We start from the raw sequence: 25,261 nt of genomic DNA, 5'->3' as shown, positions 1-25,261 counted from the left end.
TACACAGAGTCTCTCAAAATCGCACCTTTCATATGCTCAGATATATATTAAGATGCTGGTGGATTAGATCTGTGACTTTGGGGGTGGTTGTTATGTAGCAATAGTTAACCGGTACATGTAGGAAGTCTCCCCATGGAGGGGAGGAATTCGATACTGTTGCCTGCTCTTTGTGACATGTGACACACTGACGTGGGTCCTTGTACACTTGAGAATTGTGGTAATGATGGTGTGGCTTGGTGCTACACACCTTTAATCCTTGTACTAGGGAGGCAGAGGAAGGCACATCTTTGTGAGCTTGGTCTTACATGGCTGGTTCTGGGACAGCGAGGGCTTCATAGAGAGAGCCCGTCTCAGAGCGAGCAAACAAAGAAACAGAAAAGAATAGTTGGTGCAGGGTTGGGGATTTGGCTCAGTGGTAGAGCGCTTACCTAGGAAGCGCAAGGTCCTGGGTTCGGTCCCCAGCCCCGGGGGGGGGGGGGAAAGAATAGTTGGTGCCGACAATGGGGGTTCGGGAGTTCTACTGCTCAACCCATTATTATTATTATTATTAATTATTATTATTATTAAATTGTATTTGTCTCACATCCTGACCCCAGTTTCCCCTCCCTCCCACCTGTTCGGCTTACCATGCCAGATGTTGTAACACATGCGGCTTACTGAATACATTACATTTGTTAATTTGGTGTGGTGTGTGTGTGTTTGTGTGTGTGTGTGTGTGTGTGTGTGTGTGTGAGTGTGTGTGCACATGCATGCACACATATGCCATGGTGCACGTGTGGAAGTCAGAGGACAACCTCCAGGAGTAAGGTCTCCATCCCTGTTGGGTTCCAGGGATCAAGCTAAGGTTGTGGGGCTTAGCGTCATTGCCCTCATTACACACTGAGCCATCCCTGCAGCCCAGGTGTGCTCTTTAATTAACTGTGGTTCTGGGTACTAATCCTATGGCTGAGGTTACTCAGCAAGTGCCCACCTGTGCCATTGATTTTCCCACCGCGCCACATTTGCATTCTGGGAAATGGTCTTTCTAAAGCCTTGAACTGGAACCCGGGCAGGCTTTGAGTTTGTTTTTAATCTCACCAGCCTCCTGAGAGGCTGAAGTGGCAGGGCTATGCCGCCATCCATCTTGATGTTTGCTGTAGCTGGGGGTGCAGCTCAGTGGCTAAGTGTGGGCCTAGCATCCAAAGGACGCTGTAGAGGGGAATGCTGAGAAACCTCAGGAGGATCCTCAGATCTTGGTGTTCCAGGCTCTACAGTCAGACTACTTGCAGGCAGCAGGAGGCCGTTTTCACTGGGCCTATTTTCAAATCATCACCACCACCATTATTGTCACCCTCATCTTTATCACCATCATACTGAGAAAATGTCTTGCTGTGATGCTCAGACTGGCCTTAATATCACAATCTTCTTGCCTCTGCCTCCGGACTCCCAGGATTACAGGCACACATCACCACATCCTGTTTCCCCTTACATTACTATAACTCTCACCCTTCCACCCCATCCTCAGTAACGGAAGCTCCAAGCTTCACCCCCCTCAGACTTCTCTCGTGCCTCCTGAAATCTATAACCCACGTGCTTTCTGTATAGTTTTTGCCTGAAAGCAGAAGTGACTGGCTGGGGACAGAAAGCGGGTGGAGAATGAGGAAGACTTCAGGGGACAGTTCACACACTCTCACTCTCGGCTGGGAGACTGCGTCTTTAAGAGCTGGGGCGGGGCGAGCCTTAAGGGCGTGTCCTAGGCGGGGATAGAGATACCTGGGCGTGGCTCGACTGGTAAGTGGGCGGGGTGGGGTTTGTGGGGGCGTGGCCTGGCAGCTGCGGGCCGGGACTCTAAGGGCGGAAGGTTGTGGCGCTGGCTGTCCTAGCTAAAGGAAGACTCCAGGCTCTCGTACCCAGGCCCCACCCGAGGTAAGAGGAGCTTCGCAGCCCGAGCACCCGTCACCCCAACTTCAGCTTCCCAAGCCGGGTTCCAGCTGGGACCCCAGATCAGAAAGCGCTGCCCGGTTCCCATCCCCATCCCTTGCCATCAAGTCTGCACACAGGTGTCCGCAACCCGGAGGCGCTCAATTAGTGCTTACTTGGAAATGAGTGACTTGTGTTGGGGACGCGGTGTCTGGCTGCCCCTTGGGTGAGCGCTCGAGTCCATTTCACAGATGCGGACCCAGAGGGCATAAGCCCAGCCTTCCCCAAACAGAAAATGCAGAGAGAGAACTGGAGGGCTGAGTGTTTTTCCACTCCACGTCCGTGCCAAGTGAAGTAGCTAGAAAAAGGAGGGAAGAAACTCATTCCCTGTCAACAGGTGAGGAAGCGGCTGGGTTCCCTTCCCCCTCTGGGGTCACATCTTGTCTTTTTCCCTCCTTCCCCCGGTGGTGGCGATTTAGAAATGGTTGGGCAAAGAATCACACCCCCTCAAAAAACAAAAAACAGCTCTAATGGCCTTTGCCTCCTCGATTGCAAAAAATCAAATGCACAAAACGTTTGAGGCAGCTTGCCTGAGAAGTGGAGCCAGTTTTCTGCTTGGATAGAAAAATAAAACTTTTTCTTCCTGTCTAGAGGAAGTGAGTTATTCCTACTGCAGCCCCACCCCCGCCTCTGCTGGTCTTAGTTTAGGTGGCTTTGAGCAACTCACTTCCCTCTGGGCCTCGATTTCCCCATCCAAGAACTGTTGGCTTTGTGGCTTTCTTCCTTGCCACACGACCTGGGCAGCCTGGTGAACTTTTATCCTCATTCAGCAATGTGTGGCACTTCAGCTGACAGTCAGGAATTAGTCACTTCCTGGTGCCTCTGTTTCCCCATGGAAGGATACACCAACAGGTTGTTGAGGTTGTGAGGCACCAGCCTCTTTGGTCACAAACAAGTCCAACCTCAGCCACTGAGGAGTCTGAGGCAAAAGAAATAGGCGCTCAAGGTCAGCCTGGCAGACTTTCGAGATCCTGCCTCAAAATAAGAAGTAGGAAGAGGGCTAGAAGAAGGCCGTGGTTCAAATTTATAATCCCAACGCTTCCAAATCAGAAGCAAGAGGACTGTCACTAGCTCCAGGGCAGCCTGGGCTACCTAGTGAATTCCAGGCTAGCCTGTTTCAAAAAAAAAAAAAATCATCAAGGCTGGAGATTATAGCTCAATGGTAGAGTGCTTGGCAAGCATATGTAAGTCCCTGAGGTCCATCTTTGATGTCACCCAAAAAGAAAAAATAACAACAACAACAACAAAAACAAAAAACAAAACAAAAAAAAAACCTTGAAAATCTGAGTTCCTAGTTCTTGCGACTGAATACTTCTCATACTGATGTCATTCAGCTGTTTGGCTCGCTCCCTAAGCCTCTTGCAAACCTCTTGAAGGGCAGGTCCAGGGAGACCCCTAGGGAGTGAGTGGTGGTGGGGAGCACTCCGGAACAGGAAGCATGTGATGCCGGCCCAGGAGGGAAGTGCTGCTTGGGAAAGGGGCTTCCATATGGGTAGGATAGGGACTTGGCTTTGCAGGAAAAGGTCCCTGGGCTCCTCCTCCTGAGGCCTGCAGTGATAGAATCCCCTCCTCTTACCCCACCCTGCAGGCACTGGAGTGGCCAACCCGTGGAAACTCAAGTGAGCAGAGGGCGCTGGTCAGGCCCCAAGGGGCCCATGGCAGGCAGATGGCTGGATCCGCTCTGGGTGCCTGGCTTCCTCTGTGTGGCTCTGATACTGGAGACGGCATCTGGGGCTGGAGATCTATCCACAAAAGCCCATGGACACATCCAGTTTTCAGCCAGAGGTGTCAACCAGACTGCCAGGGCAGACGTGAGTACCCTGGCAGGACAGGAAGGTGGGTCTGGTGGGGGCGTGTCTGTTCTGTTCCCAGCTAATCATCACGTGACCCTGGGATCTACAGGAGCTCAGTTGGCCCCGCTGAGAGATAAAGGTAGAGATTTCAAAGAACAGTGAGCTGTGTAGCCATTAACACTGTGCGGGGAGGCTGTGATTGTCTGCAGTGGTCGGTGGACTGTGACAAACTCGTTCAGTGACCCAGTCATCTTGGAGACAGGCTTTAAAGGAAGAGAGGATGCCTCTTTCAGGGGCAGACATGTAAGGAAAAAGCCAGGAACAAGTGCAAAAGCCCTGTGGCAGATTCTATCTTAGAATCTGTTCCCAGACAGCAAAGAGGCCGGAAGGGCTGATCAGTATGTAGAAGGTTAAATCAGGTGGGTGGAGAAGTAATTTTGGCTTGGTTTTAAAGGGACTGAGGCTGGGGGAGGGTGAGAATTGGAAGCCAGAGGAGGATTTTAAGCAGAGGGATAGTCAAAGTCTGATTTACGGAATTCCCCCCTGGCTGCTTTGGAGAGGCTGGCTTGAAAGCGGAGAGGGTGGTCACTCAGAGACCAGTGAAGGGACGGGAGAGCCCCCGCCGCCTCCAGGCTGGGAGCCTGGTAACATGGTGGTCAGGTTTGGAGTAGTGCTGGAGACACAGGTAGAGGGATACGCAGTTGGATGGGAGAGGGGGGAGAGCAGGCAGAGGTGAGGATGACGTGGTTGCCATGGTCCAGCCTGATTATCTGAGGGTGTCCTAGTGGTTGGGGGTCCCTGGGGGAGGAGTGGTGGGCTAGATAAAGGCAGATGGACAGGGAGTAGAGGAGGCCACGGTGCATCCCAAGGCACCTAGGATCTCTACCTGTGCTTTCTTTTTTTTTTTTTCCTGTGTGTGTGTGTGTGTGTGTGTGTGTGTGTGTGTTATATGTGTATGTATATGTGAGAGATGTGTAGTGTGCTTTTATATATACATATATGCACGCATGTTTGCATATGTAGAGGTTTGCACGTGACCACGTGGCAAGGTGCACATGAACACGTGTTCATGAGCACGTGGAAGCCTGCGGTTGATATCAAGATGGCGCATTCTTCCGCTGTGCTCACTGAGGTAGGCTCTCTCCGTCAAACCCAGAGCTCACCAGTACGGCCGGCCGTGCTGCCTGGTTAGCCACCTTGGGCTGTGGAATCCCCTCTTCCTTCTGAGGCTGGGATTACAGGTGACCTCACACCCGCCCAGCATTTACATGGTTTCTGGGGGGCATCCACACTCCAGGCCTCATGGGTTCAGGGTGAGCAGCTCTAACCACTGAGCGATCCTCCCGGCCCTTTCTTTTGTTCGTCCAAGACAGGCTTTCACATTTGTCGGGCTGACTGGAACTCAACAACATAGTGGAGAATAACCCCAAACTGATCCTCCAGCCTTCAGCTCCTGAGGGCTGGGATGACAGGCAGCTGTCACCATGCCTGGTTGCTTTATGTGGATCCGTGGGTAGAGTGCAGGGCCTCGAGCATGCTAAGGCATGTAATCGTACCCACTGAGTCGTGCCGAGGCACATGTGTTTTCTGTGTCAGAAATCACAGGCCCCAGCCACCTGCTCTGAGAGCCCTGTCGCCTACACCAAGTTTACAGGCAGGGGTGTCTTCACCCCGTCCTCAGAGAAGGTAATTGGGCGACAGAGCCCATTTTATAGATGGGTGGTAAGTTTGCAGTTACCGGCTTGTAAACTTGGTTGCTACTTCCCTGACTCTGAGGGTCAAGGATGTGAAGTTGGCTGTGAGCGAAGTGGCCCCGTGGATCCCTTGTGACAAACCAAACCTTCCTCTTGAGGACATCGGGCCCCAGGACAGATTCCATCAACATCCATTGCTGGACACTTAACCCTCTGCCTGGGTCCTGAGGGCCACCACCCTCAGTGTATGCTACTGTGCAGCCTCTGCTCTTGTTTTTGTCTTGTTTTTGTTCTTAAACAAGAACTTGGTGCTGTAGCCCGGGCTACCCAGTCTGCGTAAACTCAAAAATTTAATGTTTACTGTTTAAACTTTCTGAGTACATGAGCTACTATGCTGGTGTGTGTGTGTGTGTGTGTGTGTGTGTGTGTGTGTGTGTGTGTGTGTTGTGTGTGTGTGTGAGTGTGTTTGAGTGTGTGTATTTTAGACAGGCTCTCAATATGCAGACAGGCTGCCCTGCAACTTTGCTTCCTGAGTACTGGGACTAAGCTGTTTGTGCCACCACACCTAGAAGGGTACCTGATGTTTATTGAGCCTCTACTGTGTGCAGGAATTGGACTTACGGAGCCATCCCCCTGTGGCTTCCACTGCTCTGGATACAGGCCAAGAAATAAATCGCAGAAATAACAAAGTAAAATAGAAGAATGTGGGTGTGGTGTGAGATCGGGGAAGCCAGCTGTTTCGCCTCAGGCTGTCAGGGAAGGGCTTTGCACAATGAGTGTTTCATTTTCCTTTCTTTGTTCTTGCGTTTTGGAGACAGGGTTTTTCTGTGTAGCCCTGACTATCCTGGGATTCTCCAGGCTGGCCTCAAACTTTGGGACTGGTTTGCTTCTGCCTCCTGAGTGCTGGATCAAAGGTGTGTCGTGATGTTTTCATTGAGGCCTGCTCGGTAGGTGCAGAGGCCCTGGCGTAGGGGTAAAGTGATAGTTTTACTAACTGAGGGAGGTCCCCGTGACTGGAATACTGTGCAAAAGGAGAAAGGGGGAGACCCCGATCAAAGGCAGGTGGCTCAGCTCAGGAATTTCAAACCGTTATAGTACCTTCTTCTTTTTTTTTTAATCTTTACATTTATCTGTGTGTGTGTACCTGTGTGTGTGTGTGTGTGTGTGTGTGTGTGTGTGCGTGCATGCATGTGTAAGCATGCCATAGCAGGTTTGTGGAAGTCAGAGTTCAATGCACAAGAATCTCTTCTCTCTTATGTGGGTTCTGGGTATTGAACCCAGGCCATTAGGTACTCCCTGTTGATGCATGGGGAGGGAGATTGCTACAAGCCCCAAACAACACAGCTCCTGGTTGTGGAGGTGCACTTGGAACCTGGAGGCTCAAAGGTCAGGAATTCAAGGCCAGCTTGGGCTACATGAGACCCTGCCTCAACACAATAAGATTGGCAAATGCCCAGGTTACTTCTGGTTCTGGGGCTCTGCCTGGCATGGGTGGGGCTCGGTCCTGAGATGACACCCGTGGTTGTCTCACCTTGCTAGTCTCTAGGAATTGTACCATGCTGGATCCGGGTCCTTCTATTTCCCCTGTGGTCTCTCTCACTTTGCCTGTCTTGGTTCTGAACCTCCTGCTACTCTATCAGGAAGATCTCGGGGGCCACCAGCTAATCTCAGAGAACACTATCCTGAGATAACCATGACCACAGTCATCAGCACACAGGTTCAGGGCTTGGGGACTGAACACTATTTGGGTCACCATTTCTATGAGCACAGTTACTGAGTGGTCTGTCTGTCTGTTGTCTGTCTATCTGTGTCTATGTAGCTCTGCCTATATGCAGTTCTGACTGTCTGTCTATCTGTCTGTGTCTATTCAGGTGCCTGCGCTGGCACTTTGGGGACATCTCAGCACACAAAAGAGTCAGGCCTGCTGCTGACAGAGAATAAGGGGTTCAAAGGTTCCTGACTTCCTAGTTCATTGATTGACCTATTTCTCTGATAGCCTCATCCCTCTTGGGTGCAGAGGGAGGACAGGGGAGGACACAGGGAACAAATGGCACTGAGGTGACAGTGGCCAGAGCACTTTGAGTGAAGAAGAAAACAGAGTTCAGAGACAGTCACCGTGTCCAAAGATCACACAGCCGGACACTCAGGGGCTCCTGACCGCCCAGATTTTGCTGTCCTTCACTGGATAGAGGGAGACACTGTGGTCCCAAGCCACATCCAGTTTGCCACTTGTCTGGCTCTGTGGGTTCAGAGGTATGGGAGGTTGTTTTTGCTGTAGAACTTGGATGTCTTTCAGGAGGGCATGTGACTTCCCAGAAGTCCAAGCGGCCCCGTGTGTTTAGCATTTCTGCAATGTGTGTGGTTCCCAGGCATGGAACTGGCTGTCCATGCCTAACCCCTGAGGCCAGTGTCCTCTGAATTCTCCTGAGCTGAAGTGGAGCCTCAGGGAAGAGGGTGGCAGGGTTGTGGGGAAGTGGATGGGTCCCCTGGGCCAGACCCAGAGCACTGCCGGACTGGTCCTGTGCTACCTAGTGCATGCTGGGAGAGGGCTGGCCTTGGGGGGGAAGGGGGAGGGATATCCAACTCAGGCAGGGGCTGGGCAGTCAGGCCATGTGACAGGAGGCCACTGTTAGAGGACTTGCCTTGCTGACTCATTCCAGTGTCTCTGGGACACTGAGAGTGTCCCACATGTCATTGTCCTGTGTGTGTGTGTGTGTGTTTTCCTTAGGCTAGCTGAGGAAGGAGAGGAGGGCTCTCTGTAGCTGGCCCAAGCCAGGCAAAGCTGGGTGAAACACATCTGCTGTGTGGTTGCAGGGGTGCAGTGTCCCTTCCCCCTCTCTGTGCCTCAGTTTCTCACTTATGAAGTAAAATCCATTGAACTATTTCCCAGGCTTCTTGTGTCCAAGGAAGGTGATGCCCCCCAGAGTGGCAGACCAAGTCTGTGAGCCCACAGTAGGGCTGCTTTCGGACCATGAACTGCTTAGAGAGTGCTTTCACAGAGTGCTGTTGTGGACGCACAAGGCCCTGGGTTCCCTCCCTAGCACTTCATAAACCATGGTAGTGTTTGCTTGGGATCCAAGTCCAGGGAGGCAGAAGAAGGAGGATCAGAGGTGCAAGGTCATCCCCAGCAAGTAGCACAGTCCAGGCCGACCCTATCCCCACAAAACTCTCCCAGCATGCCCCACTGGTGACAGAGGAGAGGTGCTGGGCCTTCCTCCCCAGCGCTAGAGCTCCTGGGGTCACAGTGGCAGCCACCAGCCCTGCCTTTTTGGCTGTGTCCATTTCTAACCTCTGTCCTGTAACGACGCCACGCTCACCTCTTTAGCACACCTCATGCTGTGAGACTCTCAGCTTCTAGAGGTCACTGCCCAGCTCGGGACACACCACTCGGGACTTTCACTTCTTGGGTTTTTCCCTGACAAAATATTCCGACTCGTGCATCCAGTCATGTGCGAGGAAGTTCACTGTGGGTTAAGCGAGTCACCCCCGAAGGGGGAACCTCTGAGTCTCCTAGGGGTGAGAGAACAGAACACAGCCGTTGTCATCTGAAAGACTACAGTGACGCGTGGGGCAGAGGGGTGAACAGTGGCTTGCCGAGCCCTGGAATCCCACGTGTGCACTTGGTGGCAGGTGGATCTCTGAGTCTGAGGCCAGCCTGGTCAACTTAGCAAGTTCCAGGACAGCTAGGGATACACAGTAGAGCCAGCAAAGAAGGGGCCTAGCAAGGAAGATAAGAGGGGTAGTGGAGGGGTTGGGGATTTAGCTCAGTGGTAGAGCGCTTGCCTAGCAAGCACAAGGCCCTGGGTTTGGTCCTCAGCTCCCGAAAGAAAAGAAAGAGGGGTGGTGGAAACTATAGTGTCTATCTGTCTGTCTGTCTGTCCTAATCCCAGCAGACTCTGCCCCATCTGGACCCTTCAATGTTGCCTTAGTTTCCTCACAGTAGTTTGAAGCTCCTGACACTGTGCCTGGTGAACTTAGTCACTTTCCTCTACGAATACGTGACGTTCCATCCATCGGTAGTAAAGCTGTGCATGCTTCAAAGTGGCAACGGTTTGATTGGAGGAAGAGGGAGACGGTGGGCGGGGCTGGGGACAGTCATCTTCATACGTTGTTTTTTAAGCATGTGTATTTTTATTATTTTTAACTGTGTATTTGTGTGTGGGTGTGTACACAGGACGTGGGTGTCCTAGCAGGCCAGAAGTATCAGCATCCCCTGACAGATGCGAGCCACCAGATGTGTCAGTGCTGGGAGCCTATCCCTGCACCTCTGCTCTTAAATCACTGAGCCGTCGCTTCAGCCCTCACTGAGACGTCTCTTTAACCCCTATGGCTTTACTTTGGAGCAAACATGTCTTTGTGATTACTGTGCTAACTTGGATCCATCACGTTTATGTGTCTGTTTATTTTATGCAAATGAAGGACATGAATATGGAGATCTGAGGCCGGCTTTTGGAGTCATTTCCACCACTTGGGACTTGGTGTTCAGCAAGCACCTTTACCTACTGAGACGTCTTGCTGGCCCACAAGTTTAAACTGGGTGGAGTGGGTTAGGGACAGACTGGTATTCAAGTGCTTACGTGGCTCCAATCCAGCACCCCCATGGCTCTGCCACCCATATCCCCTGCCTTCCCTCTCCGCAGTGCCGAGCCGTGTGTGGCCTGAACACATCTGACCGCTGTGACTTTGTCAAGAGGAATCCCGACTGCCACAGTGAGGGGGGCTACCTGGACTACCTCAAGGGCATCTTCTGCTACTTCCCCCCCAACCTCCTCCCTCTGGCCATCACCCTCTATGTGAGTCTGTACCCTGGGACCTGGTGATGGGCATGTGTCTGCAGAAGGATGTAACTCTTGTCTCTCTCCTTTTCTGGTCCCCACCAGGTTTTCTGGCTCCTTTACCTCTTTCTGATCCTCGGAGTCACCGCAGCCAAGTTGTGAGTGTGGCCTGGGCTCGTGTCCATCTTCATCGATGGGAAAATGCAATCCCGAGAGCTATCATGGCAGTGACACGCTTTTGGGAAACGATAGGGCAGGGGCCAGACACTGTGGGCGTGCTTGTTGGTGGCTATAATTGGCGAAAGAGCCTCACGCATGTGTACATGTGGGCTTATGGCAGAGGGGCCTCTCGCATGCATGTATCCCTGCTTATGGCAACCAGAGGTCAATCTCAGTTGTCCGAGTTTTTGTTTGTTTGCTTTTCAAGTCTGTGTAGCCCTGGTTATCCTGGAACTCTTTCTATAGATGAGGCTGGCCTTGAACTCAGAGATCCACCTGCCTCTGCCTCCTGAGCTCTGGGATTAAAGACGTGCGTGCTATGCTGTGGGGGTTGGGGTTATGGGAGCAGCCTCTGTGGGATTCTTTTTTATTTTAATTTTTTTAATTGGATATTGGATATTTTCTTTACTTCAAATGTTATCCCCTTTCCCGGTTTCCCCTCCAGAAACCCCCTATCTCATTTCCCACCTCCTGCTTCTATCAGGGTGCTCCTCCACCTACCCACCCACTTCCTCCCGCCTCCCTGCCCTGGCATTCCCCTACACTGGGGCATCGAGCCTTCATAGGACTAAGGGTCTCTTACCATTGATGCCTGGCAAGGCATATATGCCTAGATCCTTAAGAAGAACACCCTCAAGGCTATCCAGAGACCGCCCCGCCTGGGCTACATATGCAGCTGGAACCATGGGTTCCTCCATGTGTACTCTTTGGTTGGTGGTTTAGTCCCTGGGAGCTCTGGTTGGTTGATATTGTTGTTCTTCCTATGGGGTTGCAAACCCCTTCAGCTCCTTCAGTCCTTTCTCTGTCTCTTCCACTGGGGACCCCATTTTCAGTCCAATGGTTGGTTGCGAGCATCCGCCTCTGTATTAGTCAGGCTCTGGCAGAGCCCCTCAGGAGATAGCTATATCAGGCTCCTGTCAGTGTGCACTTCTTGGCATCCGCAATAGTGTGGGTTTGGTGGCTGCATATGGGATGGATCCCCCTGTGGGGCCGTCTCTGGATGGCCTTGCAGGGGTTCTTCTTAAGGATCTAGGCATTCTGTTTTTTGAGAAGGGGCCTCTCACTAGCTTGGCTCACTGACTGGTCTAGACTGACTGGCCAGTGAACCCCCGTTTCCCCACTACTAACGACATGTCACCATGCCAAGCTCTTTCACGTGGGGTCCTGGGGATTGAACAGGACACTCCGGTTTACAAGGCAAACACTTGGACTGGCTGAGTCGCCTCCCAGCAAACCCTGACAGCTGGCTCTTCCCCCCTCTAGCTTTTGCCCTAACTTGTCAGCCATCTCCACCAGCCTCAAGCTCTCCCACAACGTGGCAGTATCCTTTGATCCAGACCCCCGCAGGAGAGGATGGTCAAGGGAGGCAGGAACACAGGGTGGGTGGTGGCTATGGGGCTAGGATGTGGTCTTCATGGAATCCCCCTTGACATACTCCCCCATGGTGTCACCTTCCTCGCCTTTGGAAATGGCGCTCCAGACATTTTCAGTGCTCTTGTGGCTTTCTCAGACCCTCGTACTGCTGGCCTGGCCATTGGGGCTCTGTTTGGTGAGCACAGCCTCATTAGGGTCTGGAGATATTGGGGGATCGCCCAGGGTGTTGCCTCCTGAGCTCTGGTCTCCTGTCTTCCAGGTGCAGGGGTGCTGGTCACTACTGTGGTGGCTGGTGGCATCACCATCCTGCGTCCCTTCATGGCTGCCTCCAGGCCCTTCCTCAGGGACATCACTTTCTATATGGTGGCCGTGTTCCTCACCTTCACCGCACTCTATCTCGGCAGGATCACACTGGTGTGGGCACTGGGTGAGCAGTTGGGGCCACTCAGGGAATGGAGTCTCTGGAAATGTGTGGGGACAGAATCGATTTTATTCAAAGTGACAACTACTTAAGCCAGCTAAGAATGAGCAAAGGGGATGGGGTGAGGGGGGGAGGGGAGTGAGAGGTGGGAGGGGCAGAACCTGGGTGGCTTTCAGATGTGATTGTGACCCCAGGGGCCTCACAGCAAACTGGGTCCGTTCTGATTGAGAGAAGGCCCATGAGAACATCAGGGAAGGGCAGGTTAAGAGTCAATGGTTAAGAGCACTGACTGCTCTTCCAGAGGTCCTGAGTTCAATTCCCGGCAGCCACATGGTGGCTCACAGCCATCTGTAATGGGATCTGATGCCCTCTTCTGGTGCATCTGAAGAAAGTAACAGTGTACTCACATACATAAAATAAATAAATAATTTAAAAAAAGAAAAGAAAGGATTTCCTCCTCCATGGGGAGAAAGACAGACAGACAGACAGAAAGAAACAGTACAGACAGACAAGCCAGGAAGAGACATGTGGCCCAGGGACCAGCCACAGGGGGGACTATTACTTCCCCATTTCCCTGGCAGAAATATGGAGTCATATAGCCACAGAAGGGGATAGGCCAGAGACAGGGAAGCCAAGCAGGGGTATCATGGACCACATCCCACTGGCCTGCTGCTCTAGGTTCCTGCATGGTGACTTAAGGGTTACTGAGCCCCTGTGCTTTCTTCCCTGACTGAGGGGGTTCGTGGCATATAGGCAGGAAAGGTTAAGCCTAGAATAGCAAGAAAAAGGCGGCCACTCATCCTCCAGGACTGTGCTAGGCCTATGTCTGCAATCCGGATGACACCTGCTGACAGTCTGCACCCCTGCCTGCAGGTTACCTGGGCCTCTACGTCTTCTATGTGGTCACGGTCATCATCTGCACTTGGGTCTACCAAAGGCAGCGGAGCAGGTCTTTGATTCACTCCATATCAGAGACACCAGGTGAGGAACCTCCACAAGGGGACGGAGGGAATGGAGGGGACGGAGGGGATGGAGGGGACAGGTGACTCTGTTCTTCACTGCTGCCTCATGTCCCCCAAGGCCAGTCCATGTTCTGCCATGTCTTTTCTTCTCCCTGCCCCAGTTTGCTGGCAAGCTACAGAACCTTCTTGTCCACACATTACAGTTGGCTTCACTAGTACAAGTTGTGTGCACCTCTGCCCTTGGGAAGAATCCAGATGAACCCTATAGGCACATGTGCAGAGCACAGGTACACACATACACACAAGTGCACCACACCTCCGCACATGCTCATGTGTACATAGCACATCCAAAATACACAGAAATGCAGGGCACGCAAAACAGGGTCCACAGAAGGCACACATGAGCACACACATGCACACACACACACGCAATACACCGCACACACGCATACACATGAAATACACTACACTCATTCAATACACAGACACACATCCACACATGTAATACAATGCGCACATGCACATACATGCATGCACACACGCAATGCACTGCACACATGCACATACATGCACTGATAGGAGTACCACACAGGATTCAAGTGTTTACAGCAGGCCAGGCATGTCACGTGATTCCATCTCCTTGGTGACACTTCTTACGTATGGGGACTCTTACGTCACTGCTCTATGGGGAGAAAATAGGCGCAGGGAGAAATGAGGTCCTTTCAAAGCCCAGGAACTGGAGTAAGGGACAACTAGTATTCCAGCACAGGGTGCTGACCCAGACCCCAAAGGCCACCCCTGCCAACCATTCTGTCACCAGTCTGCATAAAGCGTGTGTGTGTGCCTGTGAACCTGCAGGGGGCAGCACTGTCTCATTCCTGGCATAGAGCAGAGGCTGAGGCCTCCTCCAGGAAGCCCGCCAGAATTTCTTCCCTCTCCGCCAAGCAAGCTGTTAGAATTCAGAGCCTGCCCCACTGTTGGGACTGCAGATACATGGAAGCTTGGCAGGTTGGGATGGGAAGAGACAAGTGATTCTGAGAGAGGCCAAGGTCATAGAGAAGCAGGAGGAAGTCTGGACCTGCTCCTGTCTGGTGAGGGGCGGGGGCCACTTGAGAGCTGGAACTTTAGAGGAACATTCTAGGCATACCATAAAGCATTGTCGTTGTTTGTTGGGTGTGCTGGCACACACCTCCAACCCAGCACATGGGAGGCAGAAGCAGGACTCAGGGCTAGGGGCAGCAAGATGGTTCAGCAAGTGAGGATGCTTGCCGCCAAGCCTGAGGACCTGAGTTCAAGGCTGGAGGGGAAAAAAAAAAAAACAACAACTCCCGTTGGTTGTCCTCTGATCTCCACAGGGGCGCACATGTAAACGTGCATGCATATACATACAATAAATAAATATAAGTATGTGCGTGCATATGTATGTATGTATGTATTCTAGAAATCGCTTCTCAGCCTTTTGGCTAAGATCAAGTGTCTATATTCTAGGATAGCCTGGAATACATAGCAGAGAGACAGACAGACAGACAGACAGACAGACAGTGTAGCTGCCTAGCACCAACCTGCCTGTTTGGTATTGAACTGCGCATTGCCACAGCCTGAGGTTTGAGGATGTCCTATGAGTCCTGCTCCCACAGCGTGTAGGGATTTCTGAGAAAGCGAAAGAGTGTGTGTGTGTGTGTGTGTGTGTGTGTGTGTGTGTGTGTGTGTGTGTGTCTGTGTCTGGCATGGGGGTGTGACCCCATTATCCCAGTGCTAGGGTGATGGAGGTGGGAAGAAGTTCAGGGCCAGCCTGGGCCACGTGAGACCCTGCCAAGGAAGGAGGGGGTAAAGAGGAAGGGATGGAGGGAGGGAGGAAGACCTGGACACTTCAGGGGGTGAGCCCCTGACCCGGCATGGTTCTGGAAGGTTCTGGGATGTCATGGGGGCGTGGTAACCATACCTTCCCTGCTCCTGTTTCCCACAGAGCTACTGACTGATTCAGAAGAGGACCAGATGTCTTCCAACACCAACAGCTATGACTATGGTGAGGACGGGCCCTGGACCCACAGCCATAAGGACACCAGGGACCAGCCTTCCCTGGGCTGAACTGGGGCTTGGTTCATGGGCTGGGCTGGGAGGGCAGGGGAGGCAAGGGGAAATATAGGCCTTCATGGATGAGCCATCGTGGCCACTCCTGCCCTGCCTGAACCACACAGGAGAGGAGTACCGGCCTCTGCTACTGGGTCAGGAGACCACTGGGCAGATCCTGCTCCAAGCCCTGAATCCCTTGGACTACAGGAAGTGGAGAACGCAGTCGATATCCTGCAAGCTCCTGAAAGTGGCCAAGGTAAGAGGGGCCCAGGCTCCAGGCTCTCAGCCTTGTGACTGTAATATAGTGTGGGCTCTTGTTTTGAGACAGGTCTTACTTGTGTAGCTCTGGCTGGCCTGGAACTCACTATGTAGACCAGTCTGACCTTGTACTCACAGAGATCCACCTGCCTCTGCTTTCTGAGTCTTTTTGAGGTTAAGGCTGTGCACCATCATCCCCGGCCACTGTGGCCTGTCAGCTGGAGTCCACTGAAATAAATGCCCTTTTAGTGGCCACCCTGGGACGTAGGGGGGAAACTGAGTCCCCAAGCTTGACTGGTGACCTGACCCAGGGCTACCTATGCTATAAAGGAAGAAAGGTGTCTTCCCTGGACAGGGAAACCCACCATTGTCCTGGGTAGATTTTAGGCCTCTTTAGTCTCAGGAATAAAGAATGAACCGTGTTTCCGCCCTGTGGCTATGGATGTCATTTAAGCCCCTGTTTTCTTCAGCATAAAATGGAGATCATTGGGCTGGGGACATAGCTCGCTGGTAGAGCACTTGCCTAACATGCATGAAGCCCTGGTTCCCATCCCCAGACTGTGTACGTGAGGTTTGGGGAGTATTCCTCTAATCCTGGCTCTGAGGAGGCAGAAGCAGAGATGGGGACAGCATGCACGCGGGCGTGGGGCCGGGGCTGCTTGTGGATGCTTTGCAGCAACTGAGTACTCCAGAGTTGCTGAACCCCCGACTCCAGCTGACACCCTCCCACTCCCCCAGTTGCCTGTGGAGTTCTTGTTGCTGCTCACGGTACCCGTTGTGGACCCCGACAAGGATGATCGGAACTGGAAACGGCCACTCAACTGTCTGCAGCTGGTCATCAGCCCCCTGGTCCTGGTCCTGACCCTGCAGTCGGGGGTCTGTGAGTACCCCTCCTCCACTGTGTCCGTCCTCCTCCTCCTCTTCCTCCCCCCCTTCCCCCTTCCTCTTCCTCTTCCTCCTCTCCTTTCCCCGACTCTTCCTCTTCCTCTCTTCCTCCTCCTCCTCTTCCTCCTATCCCAGAGTCTGTCTCATCAGGCTAGGGCCCGCCCATCCAAGAGTCTCCCCTATTGGTCCTCTGGCCACCTCCAGGTAGAGCTATAGACAGGTGACCCTCAGGCCAAGTCCTGCCCTCTGCCCATCAAAGACTTGAGGAGGGCTGCATGATGGCTAGGGTCAGAGATAGAGCACTTGCCCAGCAGCTGGGGCGCTGGATTCCATGTCCGGTTCTACAGGCTGTGTGTGGTAGCAAATGCCTTTAATCCACCCCAGCACTCGAGAGGCAGAAGCAGGTAGATCTTTGAACTTGAGGCCAGCCTGGCCTATACAGTGAGTTCCAGGATAGCCAGAACTATACAGTGAGACCCTGTCTTTTAAAAAAAACAAATTCAGAATGGGGGATTTGATAATAATTCCGGCTTTATCATGTTGAAATCTGGACCTGAGAGAAAAACCAGCAGAGCCCAAAGGTGGCTCTTGAATGAGTGTAGGCAGCTTGTATGACCCCAACACCCTCCATCGCCGGCCCCACCCATGCTGGCTTTCCTCACCGGTCCCGAATGGCCATGTGGCTGCCTTGGTCTGGCTGAAGAGCACACAGACTCACCAGACACTTTTCTGGTTTTGCCCGTTTTTTTTTTTTTCTCATGTTCTGAGGTAGCACAGACCTCATTTCTCTCCTGGCATCTCCCCTCAACCCAAGGTTGGTGGGGTGGGAGTCTTCGGCCAAAGGCTTGGGTGAACATCGCGTAACTTTCTTTTTTTTTCTTTTCTTTTTTTTCGGAGCTGGGGACCGAACCCAGGGCCTTGCACTTGCTAGGCAAGCGCTCTACCACTGAGCTAAATCCCCAATCCCATCGCGTAACTTTCATGCCAGAGTGAACACAGAGCCACTTTTGGGTGATGTGTGCTCAGTTTATGGTGGGATGTAGGGGAGGGGGATGGGGTGCCTGGAAGCCTAGTCCCCTGCAGCCTCTGTCCCTGGGGTAGTTACGGCCCTGCCTCCCACCAGGGGAAGTCTGGAATCTACTTTACAGCCACTGACTGGGGCTTTCTCTAGGAAGGAACCCAGGGCCTCACACAGCTAAATGTGAGCCTGCCTCTGCTTTAGCCCCAGATCTCACTTTTTTATTTGATTTTATTCTTTTTTAATGTGAATTGGTGTCTTGCCTGCATATGTGTCTGTGTGAGGGTGTCAGATATCCTAAGAATTGGGGTCACAGACGGTTGTGAATTGTCATGCGGGTGCTGGGAATTGAACCTGGGACCTCTGGAAGAGCAGCCAGTGCTCTTAAACCACAGAGCCATCTCTATAGCCCCTCACTTTTTTTTTTAAATATTAGATACTTTTAGTAGGTACCCCCGACTAACCTTGAACGCACTACAGAGCAGAGGATGACCGTAAACAAACTCACAATCTTTTTGCTTCCATCTCCGGAGAACTGAGATTACCGACGTGTACCACGCTGTCTGGTTTATGTGATACCGGTGAAAGAACCTAGGCTTCATGCATCCTAGGGGCACCGCCTACTGAGCCAACTGCTTCCTCAGCGTGCTAACCTCCCCTCCCCACTTCCTGGCATTTTCGAGACGGAGTCTCATTTATATCATGACAGCCTTCAACTCCCTACTTAGCTGGGGCTAGCCTCGAACTTCTGAACCTATTCAAAGGCCCTGGGTCACTGTGGGGGCTGGCGGGAGGAAGTGGGGAGGCCAGCCTGGGGGATCCCAGTTCCCTTTCTTGCCCCACAGATGGCATCTATGAGATCAGTGGCCTCCTTCCTGTGTGGGCTGTAGTGGTGATCGTGGGCACAGCCCTGGCTTCAGTGACCTTCTTTGCCACATCTAACAGCGAACCCCCTAGACTGCACTGGGTAAGGATTGGCAGCCTCTGGTGGGTAGCCTGGGTGTGTTTCTGGGGTAATATGGTGAATGGCAAAGTCTACCCGGCAGGTGAGTGGAACCCCAAGCCATTTGCCTGTTCCGGCTTTTTTTTTTTTTTTACTCTGATGTGGATAGACTTATTTTTTTTTAATTGTGATATTACTCACCTGCTTTTCAGTTTTTTTGTTTGTTCCATTACTTTTTGCGTTTTTAGATTTATTTATTTTTATGTGTATGACTGGCTTGCACACGCATTTGTGCACCATATACATGCCTGGTACCCTAAGAGGCCAGAAGAGGGCGCTAGATCCCCTGCGTCAGGAGTTGCCTACAGTTACGGGCCATCCAATGTGGGCACCAGGAACTGACCCACCCTGCAGGAGCCACAAATGCTCTTAACTGCAGAGCCAACCACTCCAGCCAGTACTTTCTGCTTTTTCGGCACAAAGCCTCATGTAGCTCAGAATGACCTTGAACTCATGATCCCCCTGCCTCTGACTCCCAGTGATGGGATCAGGTGTGGTTGTGTTTCAGGGTGCTGAGGCTAGAACTCAAGGTTCAAGCACACTAGGCCGGTGCTCTGCCCAGCTGTGCCCCAGCGCCGATGGGTTTGTCTCATTCAGAGCTGTGTGAGCAGTTTCAGGCCATCTCACCTCCTCAGAACTGTGTACGTGGTAGCCTCAGCCTCAGCAGCCCCTGCAACTTTTTCTGTCTCTCTCTAGACTTGCTGATTCTGGATCTTTATTCCCCTGCTTTTTTCTTAAAAAAAAAAATGTTCTTACTACATTCGTGTGTGTGCGTGTGTGCATGCATGCGTGTATGTGTGTGTGTGTGTGTGTGTGTGTGCACGCGTGCCCATGATATGTTTGTGGAGGTCAGAGACAACCTGTGGAAGTTGGCTTTCTCCTTCTTCCACCTTGTGGATTTGGAAGACTGAGTGTAGGTTGTCAGACTTGAGAGCAAGTTCCTTTGTCCACCTTTCCTCTGTCTGTCTGTCCATCCATCTGTCTGTCCATCCATCTGTCCGTCCATCCATCCATCCATCCATCCATCCATCCATCCTTCCCTCCCTCCTTTGTGGTGCTAGACAAGCATATTCACCACTGATCCGTATCCCCAGCCCTCTTTTGGGGGTCTTGCTATGCAAGCTGGATTCGAACTTGAGATGCCCCCCCCAGCCCCCTTCGCAGTGCCCATCACACCCCAGCTGCATTCCGGACATTGAGGGCATCGCAGTAGAACGTGCCTGGTGTCTTTTGACGGCAGTTGTGTCTTCACGGGCCATCCCTGCTCTCATGTGTAGCTCCTCCCTCTGCCGAAGAGGACGGCCTGCGCTGGGATGGCACCCGCCAGCATCCCTCAAACCCAGCCCCCTTTATCTATCTGGGTCCCACCACCACCGCTAAGGCCATTCCTCAGTGACAGCATGCACTTTGCTTTGGCTAGTCAGCCATTAGAAATATAATAATATATACTCAACCTTTTTACTTTTAAATAAGTATTTGGACTGGATAAAAGCCTGGGGCAGGAATGTTTTTTTTTTTCCTCGTGAACTTTGCTGGGAGTGGAGTCCCTGGGTTGTGGTGACTGCTGCTCCTTTTGCTTTCCGAGGAGCCATTGTTGGAGAGAGCAGCCGATCTCCTCAGGCCTAGCCGTCACTGTCAGGTGTTTCTCCTTTCACTCCTTCTGGCCTCCAGGGCTTACTGTGATGTTCAGGTGGTTTGTCCAGAGATTAGTTTCCTCCAAAACTGTACTTAAACGCGTTTATTTCAGTGTTTTGAGATCAGGTCTCTTGTAGCCCAGACTGGCCTCAGGTTTGCTGTGTAAGTGGGGAGGAACTTGGACTTCTGAGCATCCTGAGTCCACCTCCCAAGCACTGAGAACAGGTAGTGCTGGGAATCAAACCCCGGGCTTAGGACAAGCTAGGTGAGCCCTTCACCAACTGAGCCTCATACCTCACTCTGTAGACTGGGCTAGCCTCAAACTCACAGAGATTCAACTACCTCTGATTGGTAAGCATGGGGACTAAAGCTGTGTGTCACAACCACCCCCTCAAGTCTTTCACTTTTAAACAGCTTTTTAAAAAATATTTATTGATTGATTGATCAATTGATTGATTGTATTCGAGTACACTATTGCTGTCTTCAGACACACCAGAAGAGGGCACCAGATCCCATTACAGATGGTTGTGAGCCACCATGTGGTTGCTGGGAATTGAACTCAGGACCTCTGGAAGAGCAGTCAGTGCTTTTAACCCCTGAGGCATCTCTCCAGCCCCCTTAAACAATTATTAATAGGAGAAAAAAATTAGGGATGGCAAGATGGCTCAGGAAGTCAAGGCGTTTACCAAAGTCTGATCACATGAGTTGTGTCCCCAGCAGCCACATGGTGGAGAGAGAAAGGGGGAGGGGAATAATTGCGAAATGTGTGCACCACCCCTTGAATTGAATGCATGTGCTTCCCCGCCCCACGCAAAGTCAATGTCAAAAAAAAAATCATTTTTAAAGATGTAGAAAGCCAGGTGTGCTGGTATGCGCCTCTAATCCCAGCACTGGGGAGCACAGGCAGGAAGATCAGATGTTCAAGGTCCCATGTAGGGAGTTCAAAGCCAGCCTGTGTGTTGTGAGACCCTCTACCCAAATGAACGAACAAATGTAATAATTTTTTAAAAGATCTCCACCAAATAGCACCAAGCTAACCTTTTATTGATTACATACTGTATAGCAAGCACTAACTCACTCACTGTAAACTCATAAATTTTGAGTTCTGTCAGGCAAATACTCTGCCACTGGGTCACCCTCTGGCCAGGGTTATAGGTACCTGCTACCCAGTTTACAGACAGGACAAGTCCTGCTGGGGACCAGCCAGGGTCCCATCGAGATCCCCATTCCCTCCGCAGCTCTTTGCTTTCCTGGGTTTCCTGACCAGTGCCCTGTGGATCAATGCAGCTGCCACAGAGGTGGTGAACATCTTGCGGTCCCTGGGCGTGGTCTTCCGTCTGAGCAACACCGTCCTAGGGCTGACCCTCCTGGCCTGGGGGAACAGCATTGGAGGTAACTGGGAGCTCTGGGATGGCTCTTCTCTTCCCTAGCCATACTCACAGGTAGAGAGGACATTCAGGGTGTATTTCTTCTGCACCGGCGGGGTGCCCACTGTCACTTTCGAGTGACAGTGGGAGTCTGGGGAGTGTGACACTAAACTACCACTACGCTGGAACATCCTATAGAGCCTTTCCTAGTTTGATGCTTGAAACACTCCATAGATCCCGAGAGTTCGGGGAGGATGTGAAACTCATTACAGCCAACCATGTTGAGTGTGTGTGTGTGTTTCTGTTTATGTGTTGGGATGGGGGTGACACACAGGCTGTCACACATACAAACCCACCCCACTTGTTTAGCCCTGGCAGCCAATTACATTCGGCCGCTTTACACACCGAACAGGATCATTCTAGCATGGAGCTGGGAGTCTAGAATCTGGCGGTTCAGCTCTTCGAGCATCTTACCTAAAGCACACGAAGGTGCCCTGAAGAGATTGTGGGGTATAGCGCTACACCCCTAAGGAGGCGGGCCTTTATCCTCGTTTGTTATATAAATAGGAAACTGCCCCCCCTCACAGCGTATTCTCTCTGCGCAGATGCGTTCTCAGATTTCACGCTGGCCCGCCAGGGATACCCTCGGATGGCCTTCTCTGCCTGTTTTGGCGGCATCATCTTCAGTATCCTTTGCGGGGCTTCTCTGAGCCCCTGTGTGATGTCTCAGCTCTGAGGGTCACGGGTGGACTCTGAGCATCCCACCCTTGAGACTGGCTGGGGAACCTGTGGCTTCACTTTCGCATTCGTAGGTGGGGAATCTGAGGTTCCCATTTTGAGGGACACTCGGACAACCTCAGGTTAGTACAAAGGAAGCAACCTGGAGTGAGCCTTAGGGCGGCGGCCATGTTCCCTAGCCTGCCCCACCCACAGCACGGGGGCGTGGTCACTTAGCTTCAGTTTCCCCCAGCTGCTGAGCGCTCACAGGTACCCGGCATATCTAACACTCTGTTTGACAACCAGTTTATTAGAGGCACCAACACTGGGGCCCTGGGAGGAGGCTGTGGACAATAAAGAAGCCCATAAACTGAGGGGCCTCTGAGCCCATGGCTGGGGTTGAGCCTCTTTGAGGTAGGGCTGCAGGGTTGGGCGCGGGCTCGAGCAGAGCTTCCTGAACCCACGGCAGATATCCTGGTTGGTGTGGGACTGGGCTGCTTGCTGCAGATTGTCCGAAGCCATGCTTCCGAGGTGAAGGTCAGTAGTGAGGTGCAGACTATCTTGAAAATATTTTGCACGGGGGTTGGAAGGAGTTTTCCTGCAAGCAGGACAAGTCATTGAGATACAGCCTGCGTGGAATGGGCAAGCAGCCCGAGGCTTTGGTCCTGGGCCCCGTGTCTGAAATCCTCGCTGTGTAACTGGGTGGGGTGTCACCCGGCTTTGCCAGTGAAGTGGAATGATAACACACCCCAACTTCCTGGATAGCTCCAGGGAGGAGCTGGGAGAAGAGGGCGTGGGGTCCAGCATACTAAGGGAGGGGTTTTAAACACCCAGGATAGCCTAGGTTCTTGTGAATGCTAAGACGTGTGTTTCTGGGAGTGGAGTCTGGGAGTCTGCAGTTTGTGGGAACCTGGGGAGTCAAACCTGTGGCTCACAAGTGCTGAGTATTATACCCCTAGCCGGGGAACCTCTGTGTGGGTGCGAGCGTGTGTGTGTGCATGTGTGCTCGTACACCCGCATATGCGTGTGCATGCAGTTATACACCTGTGCAGACAGAAACTGAAGGTGGTCATTGAGTGACCTCCCATGACTTTTTCCCCTAATCTATTCAGACAGGGAGTTCATTGAATCTGGACCGCAAATGATTTTGGGTTAGGCTAGTGGCCAGCCAGCACCAGTAGCAATCCTTCTGTCTCTACCCTTAGTGCTATGGTGACAGATACATTAGGAGATCCAAACCCAGGGTCGCCATGTTTATGTAGCAAGTTTTTTTTGTTTTGTTTTGTTTTGTTTTTTGTTTTTTTAAATACAGGCTCCGGTTTAGCAAACACACCAGAATTTTAAACAAGATTCTTTGGGGCCAGTGACTGTTATACAAAAGTGCTGGGTACTGCACCCAGGACTACCTGTCAGGCCAGGTAAAGAGAGGTGGGACAGACAGCAAGCACCAAACACGGGCAGTATTCACACAACTGCCATTTCTTCGACTACACCCTTCAAACACGGAAGGGCTGGGAGGTGTGTCTAACGAACACTTCCATACCCAGCTCTTACCCGCTTCTAAGCTTGCTTTCTGCATCCTGCCTGGACCATGTCTTGATGCAGGATCACATCCTCAGCTACACAGAAGTCAGTATGTAGCAGCAGACAGCCAGAGCCACACACGATCCATGCCTGTAATCCCCGTACTCAGGAGACTGAGGCAGGAGGATTGCCCTGAGCTCAAAGCCAGACTAAGCTACAGGGCAAGGTTGTTGGGTGACTGGGGATGTGGCTCAGTCAGCAGCATGGTGTTTGCCTAGCATGCACGAGGCCCTGGGTTTGAATCCCCGGCACACCCTCCCTCCAAAATAGAGTGTGGGAATGCATGCTTGTCACCGATAACATGAGAGACCAGGAAGAAAGCGCAAACGGGGAAGCCGATAGATAAGACTCCCCCTGCTTTGGAGTCTAGAAGTTTGCAACTCTCACCCTACATGGCAGACCCCATAGCTGTGTACCAAGGGCCCCTTCATGGTGTGTATGGCCCAGAAGGCTCCCACAGCGGGTACTGAACAACTTCTATTCTCCCCACAGCTGGAGCCAGACGGACTGCTGGTGTGGGTGCTGGCCAGTGCGCTGGGCCTCAGCCTGGTCTTCTCCCTGGTCTCGGTTCCGCTCCAGTGTTTCCAGCTCAGCAAGGCCTACGGCCTCTGCCTCCTCCTCTTCTATATCTGTTTCATTGTCGTGGTCCTCCTCACGGAGTTCGGGGTGATTCACTTGAAGGCTGACTGAAGCTGCTTGGCCTGGAGGTTTAGGGGTGATTCTGCTAGCCTCCTGAGGAGAGAACAGGAGTGGGGTGGGGGAACCCCCTGTAGTTCCCATGTAGCTCCTGAGAAGGTAGTCTCATTGCCGGAGCTCTGCACGGATGGGAAGGTCCTGGCTGCCGGCACCCAACAGCCTTAGCGCGGGGATCTGGAGGCTGGTTTTGCTGGGGACAATCCCAGGTGGGAATGACAGATCTGAATGACAGAGGAGGCTCTGGGGAGGGCAGCCCGTCAGCCCCCATCCCTGCTGGGCTCTGGGCAGCCCTGTGGCTTCCTGGTAAGCTCTTCCACTCTGTGTGGTGTCAGCTGAGTCCCACGCCAGCAGTGTTGGCTGAACAGACTCCGCCCGTGGAGGCCAGACTGGGTCTCTCAGCCTCTGTGTCAGGTCAGCCAGAGGAAACAGGTCAAGGTGACAGCAGCAGCAGGCAGTAAGTACTGAGTGGGGTGGCTTAGAAGCACCCAGGCTCTGCCCTTCCCAGTTGGTAGCTGCTGCATTGGACTGTGGGACTAAATGCTTCTAGAACATTGTGTTCCGTGTTCCGAACTCTGGCTCCCCCATCTACAAGACAGGAGCCAGCTTGGGCCCTGTGTCTACCTCAAGGGGAGCTGGGGAGTGGGATGACCCTCCCAGGGGTGTCTTGCAAGGGGTGTGACCAGCCTTTTAAAAATGCCACTCATTCCCTGACCGCCTTCAGTTGTAACTAAGAGACTTGACTTCTTGTTGTTGTTGTTGTTCAAAAATAAAAGACTCGTTAATTCAAGTGTACCAGCAGAGTCCCACGGGTCTCTCGGTTCTTTGCCT

General features: G+C 52.3%; 1 protein-coding gene across 1 annotated transcript; it reads left to right on the top strand.

Moving 5' to 3' along the window:
• Positions 1-1,818: 1,818 nt before the first annotated feature.
• Slc8b1 (solute carrier family 8 member B1) lies at positions 1,819-25,225 on the top strand. Its single transcript, XM_032886954.1, has 16 exons — positions 1,819-1,905; positions 3,548-3,770; positions 10,087-10,239; positions 10,327-10,379; positions 11,704-11,761; positions 11,884-11,989; positions 12,074-12,241; positions 13,109-13,216; positions 15,164-15,223; positions 15,396-15,526; positions 16,267-16,408; positions 18,277-18,398; positions 21,308-21,461; positions 22,042-22,122; positions 22,623-22,690; positions 24,230-25,225. The coding sequence occupies exons 2-16, from the start codon at positions 3,615-3,617 to the stop codon at positions 24,425-24,427; spliced, it is 1,758 nt and encodes a 585-aa protein (XP_032742845.1). The 5' UTR covers positions 1,819-1,905; positions 3,548-3,614; the 3' UTR covers positions 24,428-25,225.
• The last annotated feature ends 36 nt before the right edge of the window (positions 25,226-25,261 follow it).

The sequence above is a fragment of the Rattus rattus genome, chromosome 16 (genome assembly GCF_011064425.1).
Source record: "Rattus rattus isolate New Zealand chromosome 16, Rrattus_CSIRO_v1, whole genome shotgun sequence".
NCBI lineage: Eukaryota > Metazoa > Chordata > Mammalia > Rodentia > Muridae > Rattus > Rattus rattus.
Note: the sequence above shows the minus strand (reverse complement) of the source record. Positions and strands in the feature narration are given on the sequence as shown.